Here is a 14268-nt window from a genome sequence, read left to right as displayed (position 1 = left end):
GTTATTGGGAAAGGAAGGACACTTAAATTAGCCTTTCAGTTACACGGAGAGGTGAGACAGCTTGAGGGAGGGGCCGTGATTTTTGCCACGTGTTCAGCCGGTCCAAAGGAGGTAAAATCTTTGGTTTGCTTTAAGCCGGGTTATCACTGCCCAACTCTCCAACAACAGCTGCTGTGAACGGGACCAAACGGCCAAAAGAGGGCAAACTGGGAACGAAAGCAAAGTCACGGGCTCCCCATCTGGAGGCCTCAGCCCGCCTCGGAGCCCTGGGGGTCGGAGGTGGGGTAGTCGGAGAGAGGAGGGCCGGTGGCGCTTTGGAGGGGCGGGTGTGTCTTTGACTAGGCGGGCTTCCCCGCAGCAACCCCGCCCCGAGGCGTGCTCCGACCTGCGCTGGGTGACCCTAGGAGACCCCTCCCCACAAGCCGTTTCCCGGCAGGGCGTTTCCGGAGGCCTTGGCCCGGGGTGGTGGGGTCTACCTTTGAAACAGCTTGTAGACTGCAATTTAAACTTTACAACGAGCTCAAAACTCGATTCTCCAACCGAGCGTCGGCTCCGGAGAAGGATAAAAACTCGGGTCTACAGCCCCTCATCACCCCATTGGTCCAGTCCTCAGGGCTTCCTGCAGTCCCCACACCATTCTCCCAGCTGCCTGGAGGAAGGATGGGCGGGGCGGACGGGGCGGGTACTGCTGCCAGCGACGCAGATGGGGAGGGCGAGCCCGCGCCGGCGGCGGGGGGCGTGGGCGGGGGGCGCAGGAGCAGGTGTCGGCTCTGCGGCCGGGTTCCCCTCCCTCCTCACCCCTCCCCGCTTCGGTGCTCCCCACGGCTCAGCGAGGCAAAACCCAGTAAATGCTCGAGAAATGCAGCTCAGTCGGTCAGCGGGCTCTGCTTTCTTGCCAGACGCCTAAGGACGGCGCTTCCAAATGCAAATCTCTTGGCTCGGGCCCCTTGGCTAGCAGCCGCTGCCTCCCCCGCCCGGCTGCCCGGCGTCCCGCCCACCCCGTGGCGGGCCGAGATGGGGCCCCGAGCAGAGGGGACGGGGCGGAGCGGGCATCCCTCCCCACCTCCCACGTGGGGCCGGCCCTCCGCATTGCCTGGGCGCGCCGCGGCCGCGCCTCCGGGTTAGGCCCCCGCCCGCGGCACCGCCCCCTAGGCCGGGGCCGAGGACCGCTGTTGGGGGGGTGGGCGAGGGATGAGAGGGTGTCACTGAGTCAGGTGGCGGCGGGAGTTCCCTCGGGCCGGGCCGAGGGAACACGCTGCCGGGGATTGTGTACACGCTCCACTGACACAAGCTTCACGCTGCCGGGCAGCCGCTGATCACGCGTGGCCCCGGGAGCCCATTGGCCGGCGCCTCACACACCTTTGCCGCTGATTGGCCGTCCTCAGGCTCCGCCCCCGCCCCCGCCCGCGGCGCGGGGCAGGCGGAGAGGCTACCTGAATGGGGAGGGGGCAGACGGCGCGGAGCGCGGCGGCGGCGGGAGCGACGTCGAGTGTCTCCGGGCGCCCGTCTGTGGCCAAGCAGCGTAGCAGCGTAGCAGCCAGTCAGCTCGCCGCCGGCAGCCAGGCAGCCAACCATGCTCAACTTCGGCGCTTCTCTCCAGCAGGCTTCGGTAAGTCACCTGGGGATGCCCCTTTCCTTCCTCTCCTTGCTGCGTCTCAGGGGCCAGCCGGGGCGCCAACCCCGAGCCCTTGACATCAGCGGCGCCCGAAGACCGGGGTGCAGCGGGGTCGTGGAGGAAAAAGGGGCTTTCTTCCTGCAAACTGGGCATTGGTGAGAGCGTGTGTGTCGCGGAGTGGGTCAGGAGAGGCGAACGGGGCTCTAGAGACGAAGGGAGAGGTGTATAATGAGGAGGGGAAGGGGCAGCTCCGCAGGGAGACTTGAGGTGGGCGAGGGGGAGGATGGCTGGAGGAGCGCGAAGAGTGAGGATGGGGCTGCTGCCCTGGCAGCGAGGACTGGGGAAGGTGTAGAGGGGAGGGGGGGACAAGGGGTCTACCCTGCACCTGGCACCCGAGAGAGATGCCGCCGTCTGGATCAGGAATGCGACCCAGGGCGGGAGGGGGCTTCTGGCGAGCATTTGAGGGGCGGGGTGTCCACTGGCGAGGCGAGGGGGCTGCCCCTCTCAGGGGTCTGAGCCGAGCCTTGCAGGACGGGGGCTGCTCAGCAGACAGCCGGGTGCTGGGGGAGGGGGCGCCCGGCGTGGGCGCGGGGGAATGGCACGTGGGCCCCGGGCCGCCGAGGGGAGACGAGGCGCCGGCAGGGGACTCCCCATCCCTGGCGGGAGCAAGTGGCCACCTATTGAGGGCCCCCTGGAAGGGGGGTAGGGAGCCGCCTTGGAGATGCGAGGGTGGAAAGCGGGAGCCTGCCGTGGGGCGGGGGACGTGGGCGGGGGGAGTCGGGGCCGCGAGACGCGGGGGCCGCGTGTCGAGGCGGGAGCCGCGGGCCGTGCGTCTGGAGCCGGAGCCCGTGGGGGCTGCACGTCTGGGAACCTGTGGAGACTCGGCGGGCGGAGGCCGGAGCTGCCGGAAACCGCGGGGAGGGGGCGCCGCGTCTGCGGGAAAGACGGGGTGGTCTGAGGTCCCGTGGGCGGCGTGGGCGGGAAGCGCCGAGGGCTCGGCCGGATCCCCGGGGGCTGCGGCCGGGAGGAGGGAGGGGGCTGGGTTTCCGCGGGGACACGGCTCCTCCTCCGGCAGCTGAGGCGGAGGCCGGGGGTGGGCCGGGAGCGGGTGCGCCCAGGGAGCTTCTCGTCCCCGAGTGACCCAGCCCCGGCCTCCGCCAGGGGCGGCAGAGAGGCCCAGCCCTGCTGTCGGTTCCTAAGGGAACGGCGGCTCTCCGGGAGCGGGGAGGGGCGGGCACTCCCGGAGCCGGCGCCCGCGGCCCCGCCCCTCCCCGCGGGCTGGGGCGCGCACTGCCGGGCGGTTGGCGGCGGCGCCCGCGGCCCCTCCCCCGGGCCGGCGCGAGGGCGGGGGCCCGCGGGCTCAGGAAGTAGGTGAAAGGTGACGGCGCGGCAATTCCCAGTTCACGTTTCCTGCGCCGCCCGGAGCAGCCGCCGATCACGCTTTGTTCACATGCCTCGCCCCCACCTCCCCCGCGCCCCCCGCCCTTCGCGGCCCAGCCAATCCGGGCCTGGGCCGCCGGGCAGGCTGGCCAATGGCGGGGGCAGGGGCGCGGGGACGTGCGAGCGGCGAGGAATGTTCCCAGTGACTCACCCGCGAGCCTCATTGAGGTTAGGGCGGCCCCATCCGTCTGTCCCCGCCAGCGAGGATCTCCCCCGCCGTCCGCCCCCGCCCTTCGTCTGCCTCCCCCGCCCGCGCCTCCACCCGCTCTTCCCTTTCCTGCCTTGCGCCCCACTCCCTTTCCTCCCCTCCCCGCTTCTCTTCCTGCCCTTCCCAGCTCACGCTCCCCTTCCTTGCTTGCCTGCCTTTTCTCCTTTTTCTTTTCTTTGCATTGGCGTCTTGAGGCTTTTAGACATACGTGCGCTGTCCGTTGCAGCTTACATAAAGGGGCGCGCGATTATGCAATAGCGTTGTTGGTGAAATCTCCAGAGCAGTGGCTCCTTTTCTAAGGTTATCAACACGAAGGGTTTATGTATTTTTTAAAACTAGCGTCGAGAGTAGTACTTTGTAAAGAATGCTTTTCGGTATTTTTACACAATTTCTACTTCAACCAAAAGAATGGCATCACATTAATGGAAAATGGAAGGTGGTGGGTAGTGCCATTTTTTTTTTTAAGTGCAGTTTAAGGAACTTTAATATGAAACATTAAACACTTGATAGAGGGAGCTGTACGAATGGCAAGCATGCACTATCATTCTTGTCATCTGGCAGTTATTTTTAAAAATTTAAAAAATGTTTGGACTATCGCAGACTCACCAGGCAGTTTTTGCAAATTCTGGGTGGAAGATTACATTTTGATTGTCCATTTTTTAGTATCGCATTAGCTGGTCATAGCTATGCATGGCAAGCCATTGTTTAAATCTAGTGAAAGGGAACACAAATATGAAGAACTTGAAGCCTAAATATGGCTTTGGGATTTTTCCACATATTTCACTTTATCCCTCTCTACCATAGATAATCAAGCTATGAGAGGTATTTTACCTTTAAAATAACCTAATGTAGTAATTTTAAAAAGACACTGAAGATTTCTATTCTGTTGATATTATCCTAACGTTCCAAGTGACTTTGAAAAGATCAGACCCATATCGACAGACCCGAGTTCTGTCCACTACACTTTGCCTTTTCCCCACTACCAGTTGTGGGGAATTGGTACCTCAAAAGTCCTCATACCTCACCTGCAGTATTGAAAAAACTTTTGCATAACCTTCCCTTAGTTATTTCATTTGATCTCAGTTGCAGATGGCTGTTTTGGGAAGAATATAATATTTCTAAATCAAGTTCTCTTTTTTGGATCATACATGCATTGTTATCTTTGGCCTTGGTCTCTTTAATGGTAATATGCTTCTCTTCTACCTTGCAGGGGTATCAGTGTTCAACCCTAAGTATTAGAGAAAGAATGAGGAAAATTTTATCTTTAGTAGGGGCGAGAGAAAAAATTATTTCACAAACTTGGGAATTTGTGCAACTGTAAAGGAAAAATTGTACGTTCCTTTGAGTGTTATTTGGATGACAAAAATATGGTTATAAGCATTTGATCTTTTGTTCTTAAAGGAAGAAAGGATGGAAATGATTTCTGAAAGATCGAAAGAGAGTGTGTATTCCTGGAACAAAACCGCAGAAAAGAGTGATTTTGAAGCTGTAGAAGCACTTATGTCAATGAGCTGCAGTTGGAAGTCTGATTTTAAGAAATACACTGAAAACAGACCTGTTACTCCAGTATCCGATATGTCGGAGGAAGAGAATCTACTCCCGAGTACACCTGACTTTCATACGATCCCAGCATTTGTAAGTTTCATTGTTTTTAATATGGGACTGTAGATGGTCTAATTTTTTATAATTTACATAACAAACTTAATTTCTCATGCCGATTTCTGTGTATTTCTTTTCTAGTGTTTGACTCCACCTTACAGCCCTTCTGACTTTGAACCCTCTCAAGTGTCAAATTTGATGGCATCAGCGCCATCTACCGGACACTTCAAATCATTCTCAGATCCTGCCAAGCCTCACATTGCTGCACCTTTCAAAGAGGAAGAGAAGAGCCCGGCACCTGCCCCCAAACTCCCCAAGGCTCAGGCAACAAGTGTGATCCGTCATACAGCTGATGCCCAGCTGTGTAACCACAGATCTTGCCCAGTGAAAGCAGCCAGCATCCTCAACTATCAGGACAATTCTTTTCGAAGAAGAACCCACCTGAACGTTGAGGCTGCAAGAAAAAACATACCCTGTGCAGCTGTGTCACCAAACAGATCCAAACGTGAGAGAAACACAGCGGCAGATGTTAATGAGAAAGCAAGTCCTGCACTTTATGACTTTTCTGTGCCTTCCTCAGAGACAGTCATCTGTAGACCTCAGCCCGCCCCTGTGTCCCCACAGCAGAAGTCGGTGCTGGTCTCCCCACCTGCAGTGTCAACAGGGGGAGTGCCACCTATGCCGGTCATCTGTCAGATGGTTCCCCTCCCTGCAAACAACCCTGTTGTGACAACAGTTGTTCCTAGCACTCCACCCAGTCAGCCACCAGCTGTGTGCCCACCTGTCGTGTTCATGGGCACTCAGGTGCCCAAAGGCGCTGTCATGTTTGTCGTTCCCCAGCCTGTTGTTCAGAACCCAAAGCCTCCGGTGGTGAGCCCAAATGGCACCAGACTCTCTCCCATCGCCCCCGCTCCAGGGTTTTCCCCTTCCACAGCAAAAGTCACTCCTCAGATTGACTCATCCAGGATACGAAGTCACATCTGTAGCCACCCAGGATGTGGCAAGACGTACTTTAAGAGCTCTCATCTGAAGGCCCACATGAGAACACACACAGGTACCAACCATTTCTTATTCGTGTCCTTGAGATTTAGTTGAATGTTTTTTGGCCATGATCACAGGTACAAGCCAGGCATGTTAAAGAAGAACTTGCCTTATTAGCCAGTTCTGTGGGGGATATTTACAGGTTTCTCAAAGATTTCATCAAGGTGTTTGTTTTAATTTCTCAAACGATGATTCTTTATGTGTCTGAGTAGTTACTTTAATAAAGTATCTCTAAAGCCATTGTACCATAGTTGAAGTCAGAAAACCTTTTTGTGTTTGGCATTTATAAAGGGAAGATTCCTATAAATGTGATTGAGTGAAAGTTGGAAATATATGTAGCATTCAGTTAACAGTTGATTCATTTAGTAGCTTTTATTTTAAAGAGCATCTCTTAAGATATTTTAAAATGTATGTCTTTGGATATAATTAGATCTGCAATTTATAGTGACTTGATGAATGCATAGTGACGATGATCTGAATTTCTTTGTCTCAGGAGAAAAGCCTTTTAGCTGTAGCTGGAAAGGTTGTGAAAGGAGGTTTGCCCGTTCTGATGAACTGTCCAGACACCGGAGAACCCACACAGGTGAGAAGAAATTTGCTTGTCCCATGTGTGACCGACGGTTCATGAGGAGCGACCATTTGACCAAGCATGCCCGGCGCCATCTGTCCGCCAAGAAGCTACCAAACTGGCAGATGGAAGTGAGCAAGTTAAATGACATGGCCTTACCTCCAACCCCTGCCCCCACGCAGTGACCGCTCAGAAGGTGAGAATCCGAAGTAACTTTGGTCACAGCCAGGAGCCAGCGGTGATGTAAAAATGCTTCCACTGCAAATCTGTGGCCCTCCGGTGCGGCGGAACGCAGAAGCCCCACAGCCTGAGGAGAAGCCTCAGCCCTGGGCTGGAGGACAAGAAGTGCTGCAGCCACAAGCAGGTCACAGAGTGGCAGGATTCATTTCTTATCACATAAGAGAGATGAGAAAGCCTTTATTCCTTTAAATATTTTTTGAAGGTTTCAGATGAGGTCAACACAGGTAGCACAGATTTTGAATTTGTGTGCACAATTTATTACTTCGTTTTCACCGTTTGTACTTGAGACCAACTTTTCAATGTGATTCTTCTAAAGCACTGGTTTCAAGAATAGAGACTGGAAATAAACATTATGGTACGGAGATGGAGATGGAAAATTGATTTGTATTACAAACTTTGGCATCTTTTCCTAGTTACCTTGTTTACTTAAATTCCTAGTCTTTCCAGTCAATTTCGTGGATGTAGTTGTTAAATATGATCTAGAACTAGCATTTTTATACTTGCTACCATTTGGAATTAAGCAGCTTGTATATTGCTAAAGAGGGCCCAAAGATTTGGAATCCTCAGTAATTTAATTGCTTTGAAGTATAGCTATAATTTTTTTGCATTTTTGTTTTGAAAGTTTAACAGATGACTATATCTAGGCATTTTATTATGCTTTGAGCTTTAGTTTGCCTGCAGTTTCTTGTGTAGATTTGAAAATTGTATACCAATGTGTTTTCTGTAGACTCTAAGATACATTGCACTTTGTTTAGAAAAAAAAGTGGAAGATAAAAATATATATTGTAAAGAAGGGATACCAAGAATTTTAGATAACTCCTTGAAAAAGATGACTTATGTCATCAGTAAAGTACCCTTATATTATGAGGATATAATGTGTGCTTTATTGAATTAGAAAGTTAGTGACCATTATTCACATGGGCAAGTGTTGTCCTGTTAATTTATAGGAGTTTTTTTGGGGGGGGGGGAGTGGAATTAGGTGAATAGAAGTTGTTAAAACATTCACTTTTGTTAACAGTATTTCTGTTATATTCTGTTATATAGTGGATGATATATACAGTGGTAAAACAAAAGTAAACTGTTTAAAATCTACAGTGAAAAATGGCACTATATCTTTCCATTTAACATTTTTCTCTATTGGGTATTGATTTCTGACATCAAAACTTGGACCCTTGGAAAACAGGAATTTTCTTTTAATAATAAAAAAAACTTTGTGATTTACAATTTGCACAATATTTCTTTTGTTGTACTTTATATCTTGTTTACAATAAAAATTTCCTTTGGTATATTTACTTGGTTGATGGCATTTGTTGAAAACCATTCTCACTCTAAACATGACATTGATCACTTATGAGTGTATCCAAAGACTTAGTGTCTGCATTTTTCTAAGAGCTTCATTCAAATTTAGAACTGCAGGGGTGTATCTCTACTGTGAATCAAATTAGTATACGAAGTGAGGACTGGTATCCATATATTCACTGAGATAACTTAACAAGCCTGCCCAGTTCAAGAAACCAACACATTTTAATCTTAACATTCTTGTACATTTTGATGATTTGGGATTGAGATATAGCTCTGGCTCTCAGCAAAACCTTAAGTAGCATTAAATTAAGGGGCATACCACGATGAATGATTACAAGCAATAGGACTGCTGTGGCAAATGAAAAGAATCCTGACCTGTTAAATGGAGAGTGAATTACCTCTGGAAGTTAGATTAGCTTAGGCCATTAAGTGAAACCTTAAATGCAATAAACATGCTGATACTTACGCTGCATGAAAGGTAATACACCTGGCAGGAGAAACACTTGCTAGTCACTTGTCAGTGGAATTAGGAGCTGTAAATGCTAGTTGGGTGTATTGAGTGTAATTTTGGAGGTTGCTATTTTAGTTGGCTCTGAAATCCCCTTGTCATGAGAGAACATTGTCCACAGTATCCAACTTAGCCATTGACCTAAAGTCTGGCTCGCTGTTGAACACGCATGGTAAGGGGCAATGTGCTCACTTGGCACCAGTTATAAGACAAGCATCTCGGGTCATCTGTGCACCTGTTACGACTTATTTCTTGGAAACTTAACACCGTGTAAGTACAGCACAGCCGTTGGGGAGGGTATTGTTCTGCAGTCTCAATGCTGGGACCTGGACCATCCTAATGGTTTCCTCATGGTGGTAGGTCTCCAGAAGTGGGAGTAGAGGAAGGTAGCTGCCCTAGTGCCCACACCCTTGTGATGACGTGGCCAGTGGAAATGTGCCACCCGTGGCTGTGTTCTTCCCAGTCCTAGCTGGCATCAGACTTTAACTTCAAAATTTTGTAAATCAAATCATTTGAACAGAGTAATGAATTTGAGTTGAATGTTCGCGCAAACTGATGTTGGTGCACAAGTTGCCCCCAGACAAGAACATTTGCAGCATGTAATGATAATTACGGTATTAGTGTAGCTTTAGCAGTAGTTTTGGCTGCTTCTTGTCTGACTTCCGTATAAGTTGGACTGTATGAAATTACTGATATTCAGGCTATTTTAATAGTTCATTCTTTTTAGATAATTTTAGACTTAGAGTTGCAAAAATAGAGTTCCCATTTACCTTTCATCCAGCTTCTGCTGGTAACATAGCCATAGAACATTTATCAAAACCAAGAAATTAAAATTTGCTTAATGTATGTTTATTTTGAGAGAGAGCGCGAGCGAACAAGCTGGGGAGGGGCCGAGAGAGCGGGAACAATCCCAAGCCGACTCCGTGCCTGTCAGCGCAGAGCCCCACGTGGGGCTTTGAACTCACAAACCGTGAGATCATGACCCGAGCCAAAATCAAGAGTCGGATGCTCAACTGAGCCACCCAGGAGCCCAAAAGTAAGACATTAACCTTGCTACAATACTTACTAAAGTTTAGAACCTGTTTGGGTTTCACTAGTGTTTCTACCAGTGTCTTTTTTTTTTTTTTTTTCTACCAATGTCTTTTTTTTTTTTTTTCCTATCAGAGAACCTAATCCAGGATCTCAAACATTTACTTGTCATATCCAATTTTTTCCAATCTATGCTCACTCATTTTGTCTTCTCTCATCTCTTTGAATAGTCCTTCTTGGTTATTTTGTAGAATGACCCTCACTTTGGGTTTGTCTGATGTTTTTTCATGACTAGATGAGGTTATGTGTTAATTGGGAAGATACCACAGAGTGATACGTCTTCACTGCATCATAGGAAATACATGATGTCTGTATTACTGGTGATGCTAAGCTTGATCACTTAGCTAGTGATGTCTGCTAGAATTTTCCGATGTAAATTATTTTTCTCCTTATAATTATTAACTATTTGGGGAGATATACTTTAAGATGGATAACCTGTTTCTGCTTAAACTTTTGCCCACTCAGTATGCTTACATAGATCTTGCATACGGCAGTTATTACTGTGATATGCTAATAGCGATTTCATATGTTCTTCATTATTAATTGGAATTCTGGGGAAAAGAGTTGTTGCTTCCCCCCCATTTATGTATTCATTTATTTATGTCACTGTGGAATTAGGGATATTTATGTCATTCTTTATGTTCCAACTTTGACCCTTGTTAGGTCTCTCACTATTCAACCATTTTTGATGGACAAAGATGGGAATTGTATCTGGGTTCAACCTATCATGTTCATGTTTCACCGGAATGAGAGCTGTTTGGTGTTAGTCATCTCACTTTTTGGAAGTCTTCTCTGTCCTCATGGCTACCACTCTCTCTCACTTGAACAACCACAGCTATCCCTAATGGGTCTCATCTTGTCTCCCACCATCCAGCCCCCTCAACCAGTCTTTTGAAAATGCAAACCTGACCATGTCACCTCCTCATTTAAGACATTTCACAACCTTCCCAGTGCTCTTAGGATCAAGTCCAGGTTTCTTAACATGGTCCAGAACAGTGCTGACCAATAGCGATATAATGTGAGCCACGTACGTAATTTGAGATTTTCTAGTAGCCACATCAGAAAAAATTTTAATTAATTTTCATATTTTTATTTGACCCGATACGTCCACAAAGTTGATCATTTCGACATATAATCGATATAAAATTGTTAATGAGATACTATCTTTTTCTGCACCACACTTCAAAATCCAGTATGAATTAAATGTCTACAGCATATCTCAGTTGGAACTAAGCACATTTCAAGTGCTCCGTAACTATATGTGGCTGATGGCTGCTGAAGGCACAGAGCAGAGCTGGAAGGCCCCACACGGTTACGCTTCTAACAACCTCTCACACCACTTTCCACCTTATTCTCTACACCATGTCCAAGTTCTGAGCCTTCATACACATGATTTCTCCTGCTGGAAATATTTTCCCGCCCTTTCGCTTTGACATTTCTGCTTTAATAATGACACTTTGCCAAAATTGCTTGATATCTTTTTCCCTTTCACTATAAAACTCCATGAAGACAAGGACTCCGTGAATCTCGCTCACTGCTCTGTCACCAGTGTCTGACGCACTGCAGGGGCTCACTAAATTTTGTCAGACTGAAAACTGAGAGGTCTGTGCAGCTTAGGGAGAGAACAATTAGGGAGCTGTTGCAAGACATGCAGGGTACAGACGAAGGCAATGAAGAGCTGAAGACTGCCTTTTTCTTATTCCCATCAACCTCTGCTAGTGCTAGAAGCACTCTCACTACGCCTTCAAAGCTCTCAAAGCGCCACTGGAATTTAGGTTCTTTTCATTGCATTTTTAACTGGGCAGGGAAGACATCTGATCAAGACGGACATATACAAGGCTCACCAAGTCCCTCTCAGTGAGTCTAATTCCTCAGCCTGTAATGGCTCAGCTCTTAACCTGTTCTTTCTCTTTGGAGGAAATGAAATCCAGGGACACCTTAAGGGAAACCTTGTCTCTAGAGATGTCCCACTGATTGTGTGTGTGTGTGTGTGTGTGTGTGTGTGTGTCTGTCTGTCTGTCTTAATCCAGTTCTGGCATTTTTCTGACCAACTTAACAACAGTTTGAGAAACGGCTTAGAGTTGGTTCTCAAATAGAAATACCTCTAATTGTCTACACAGGTAGCTGTGCTCTAGAGAAGGTATAGGGAAAGAGCACTGATCAAATTGAAAGACCTGGTGTATTAGGGTTCTCCAGAGAAAGAGAATCAGTAGGATTCATATCAAGAGATTAATTACGAGGAATTGCTTCATGTGATTATGGAGGCTGGCAAGTCCCAAGATCTGCGGTGGTCAAGCTGGGGACCCAGGAGAGCCAATAATATGGTTCCAGTCCAAATGGAGGCAGGCCCAAGACTCAAAAAGAGCTGAAATTTCAGTCACAGTCAGAAGACAGGAAAAAACTGAAGTCCCAACTTGAAGACAGTCAGATTGCAGGTATTTCCCCTAACTCAGCCTTTTTGTAGTAGTCTGGCCTTCAGCTGATTGGAGGAGACCCACCCACATTGGGGAAGGCAATCTGCTTTACTCAGTCTATCTATTCAAATGTTCATCTCATACGGAAACACCCTCCCAGAGACAACCAGAATGTTTGAGCAAATATCTGGACACTCTGTGGCTGCATGAAGTTGACACACAAAATTAACCATCACACCTGAATTCTGGTTGTGGTTGAACTGATAACTAGTTTATTCCTTGGGAAAATTGCTTTTATCGTTCTGCATCTCAGCATCCGCTTTTAAGAACAGGGCTGAACACACTCATAGAGCTACTGGCAAGCTCAAACAAGGCTCTGTATACAAAAGCTCTTGGAAAATATAATGCATTTTACATTTCCTGGCACTGTATAGCACCCATGTGTGGGAACATATATACGGCAGTAAATGGATTAAAATTCCCATGTAAGGTGGCCACCTATTCTGGGAAAGGAAAGCCACTCAAAGCTAGGGAGATTAGAGAATTTTGATATCCAGGGTTTCCATACTTCTCTCAATGTGTCTAATTATTTGGGTGACCCATTTGCAGTAACTGTCATTACAATTAGACCAGTCTAATGGGAAGGAAAGCACAAAGTGGAAAGCCATGGCTATTTGCTGAGCATAGCTAAAGCATGGACAATTGTCATTTGATTATAAAGTACAAACTTGGACAGAGTTACCATAGAAGCACCCAGTATCTGAACTTAACTACCTTTATGGAGTCAGTCAGTTAATGGATCTTCCTTTGTTCCCCTTGTAATGACCCCTGCTTGTGTGAATTCTCCGTATCTGGGCTTAGTTATGATAGACGCCCAACATCAGATGTTCTATCCAGCAATGGCTAAAAATGCTATACAGACCTCTAGGAGTTGGAGCCCCAGGGTCAGCAGGAGTGATAAAAACATCTTTCCTCCCAGAAACTGATCAGGTCACACCTCTGCCAGGTCTGCCCAGGTAACGTGACCTCCTTCTATTGACAGGCACCTTCCGAAATCTCTCATCTTCGGCTTGTTGTTCCAGCGGAAGGAATAAAACCAAATGGGGCCACATAAATGAGGTCTGTTGTTTTAAGCTTCCCCCACCGGCTGGCATCCTAATCTTGACAGAGACTTAGAAATTTGTGGCTTTCTTCCCCGTGGATGCCAATAATCCCAGTTTGATCTTGATTGACCAGTGTGGAAGTGGGATGTGAAAAGGGTGGAAATACCCCCAAATATAAGATGATACCTGATCATCCTTTGATTTTCTTAGGACAATTTGATTTTCATTCTAAGCGTAGCTACTGGTCAGTGGAGGCACAGCCTAGGTTTGGAAAAAGCCGTGTGAGGTTCTGGGGAGAAAGAGAGAAGTTAGGAATAAACCGAAGTGATGAAGGGATGATCACTGGTAGGTGTCGGTAGATGAGATTGGATCCTCTGATTAAATTCAATTATCCAAACCTTGACCATAGTTTAAAAAGGCAGCCTTTTAGTTTGCACAGTCTCACTGAAAAGATAAATACAAGCATCAAGTGTTTATTACCACTGTTCAAAGTAAAGCAGTGTGGTCCTGTAACAGGAAACATCTTCTGGGGTCACGGAGCCTGTGTGGGGCTATGAGCTCTGAACTGACTGTAATTATGAGCTCAGCAATGCATTTCATGGCTCTGTTAGCTCTGTTAGCCCTAAAATGGGGATTCTGATGCTTATCTGACCTGCTGCCCAAGAGAGAATTAGGCGGGAAAGCTGTGAACAAAACAAGCAAATGCTAAGGGAGCTGCCCCAGTACAAGCAGCGGGTACTGCAATTGTCACAACTCAGACCAATTGTGAAAACAGAACAGGCTCCAAAGTTTCTAACGTTAGTTAGAAATTGTGAAGGCGTGGTCCCTGTTCCGAGGGAAGGTCAAGTTCCAAATGTTCACAAAAATGTTCACAGTTCGAGGCTAGAAGTCTGAGATCAAGTCTCAGCAAGGTTGGTTTCTTCTGAGGCCTCTCTCCTCGGCTTATCGACGGCTGTCTTGTCTGTGTCTCCCCATGGTGTTCCTTCTGTATCTGCCTGTGTCCTAATCGCCTCTTTTTTTAAGGACACCAGTCATATTGGATTAGGGCCCACTCCAATGACCTCATTTTACCTTGTTAACTCTTTAAAGACCCTATTTCCAACCACAGTCACATTCTGAGGTCCTGGAATTTTGAGACAAC

General features: G+C 48.1%; 1 protein-coding gene across 3 annotated transcripts; it reads left to right on the top strand.

Moving 5' to 3' along the window:
- The first annotated feature begins 1367 nt into the window (after positions 1 to 1367).
- Positions 1368 to 7999, top strand: KLF10 (KLF transcription factor 10). 3 transcript variants are annotated; one of them, XM_060611055.3, is made up of 4 exons: positions 1368 to 1609; positions 4665 to 4898; positions 5004 to 5916; positions 6397 to 7999. In XM_060611055.3, exons 1-4 carry the CDS (start codon positions 1574 to 1576, stop codon positions 6654 to 6656), a joined length of 1443 nt encoding a protein of 480 aa, XP_060467038.1. In that variant the 5' UTR covers positions 1368 to 1573; the 3' UTR covers positions 6657 to 7999. The 3 variants fall into 3 exon arrangements, with proteins under 3 accessions (XP_060467038.1, XP_060467039.1, XP_060467037.1); XM_060611056.3 differs by lacking the exon at positions 1368 to 1609 and adding an exon at positions 1748 to 1770; XM_060611054.3 differs by lacking the exon at positions 1368 to 1609 and adding an exon at positions 3200 to 3702.
- The last annotated feature ends 6269 nt before the right edge of the window (positions 8000 to 14268 follow it).

This window comes from Panthera onca, chromosome F2, assembly GCF_046562875.1.
Source record: "Panthera onca isolate mPanOnc1 chromosome F2, mPanOnc1 haplotype 2, whole genome shotgun sequence".
Classification (NCBI taxonomy): Eukaryota; Metazoa; Chordata; class Mammalia; order Carnivora; family Felidae; genus Panthera; species Panthera onca.
This window is presented reverse-complemented; position numbering and strand designations above follow the sequence as displayed.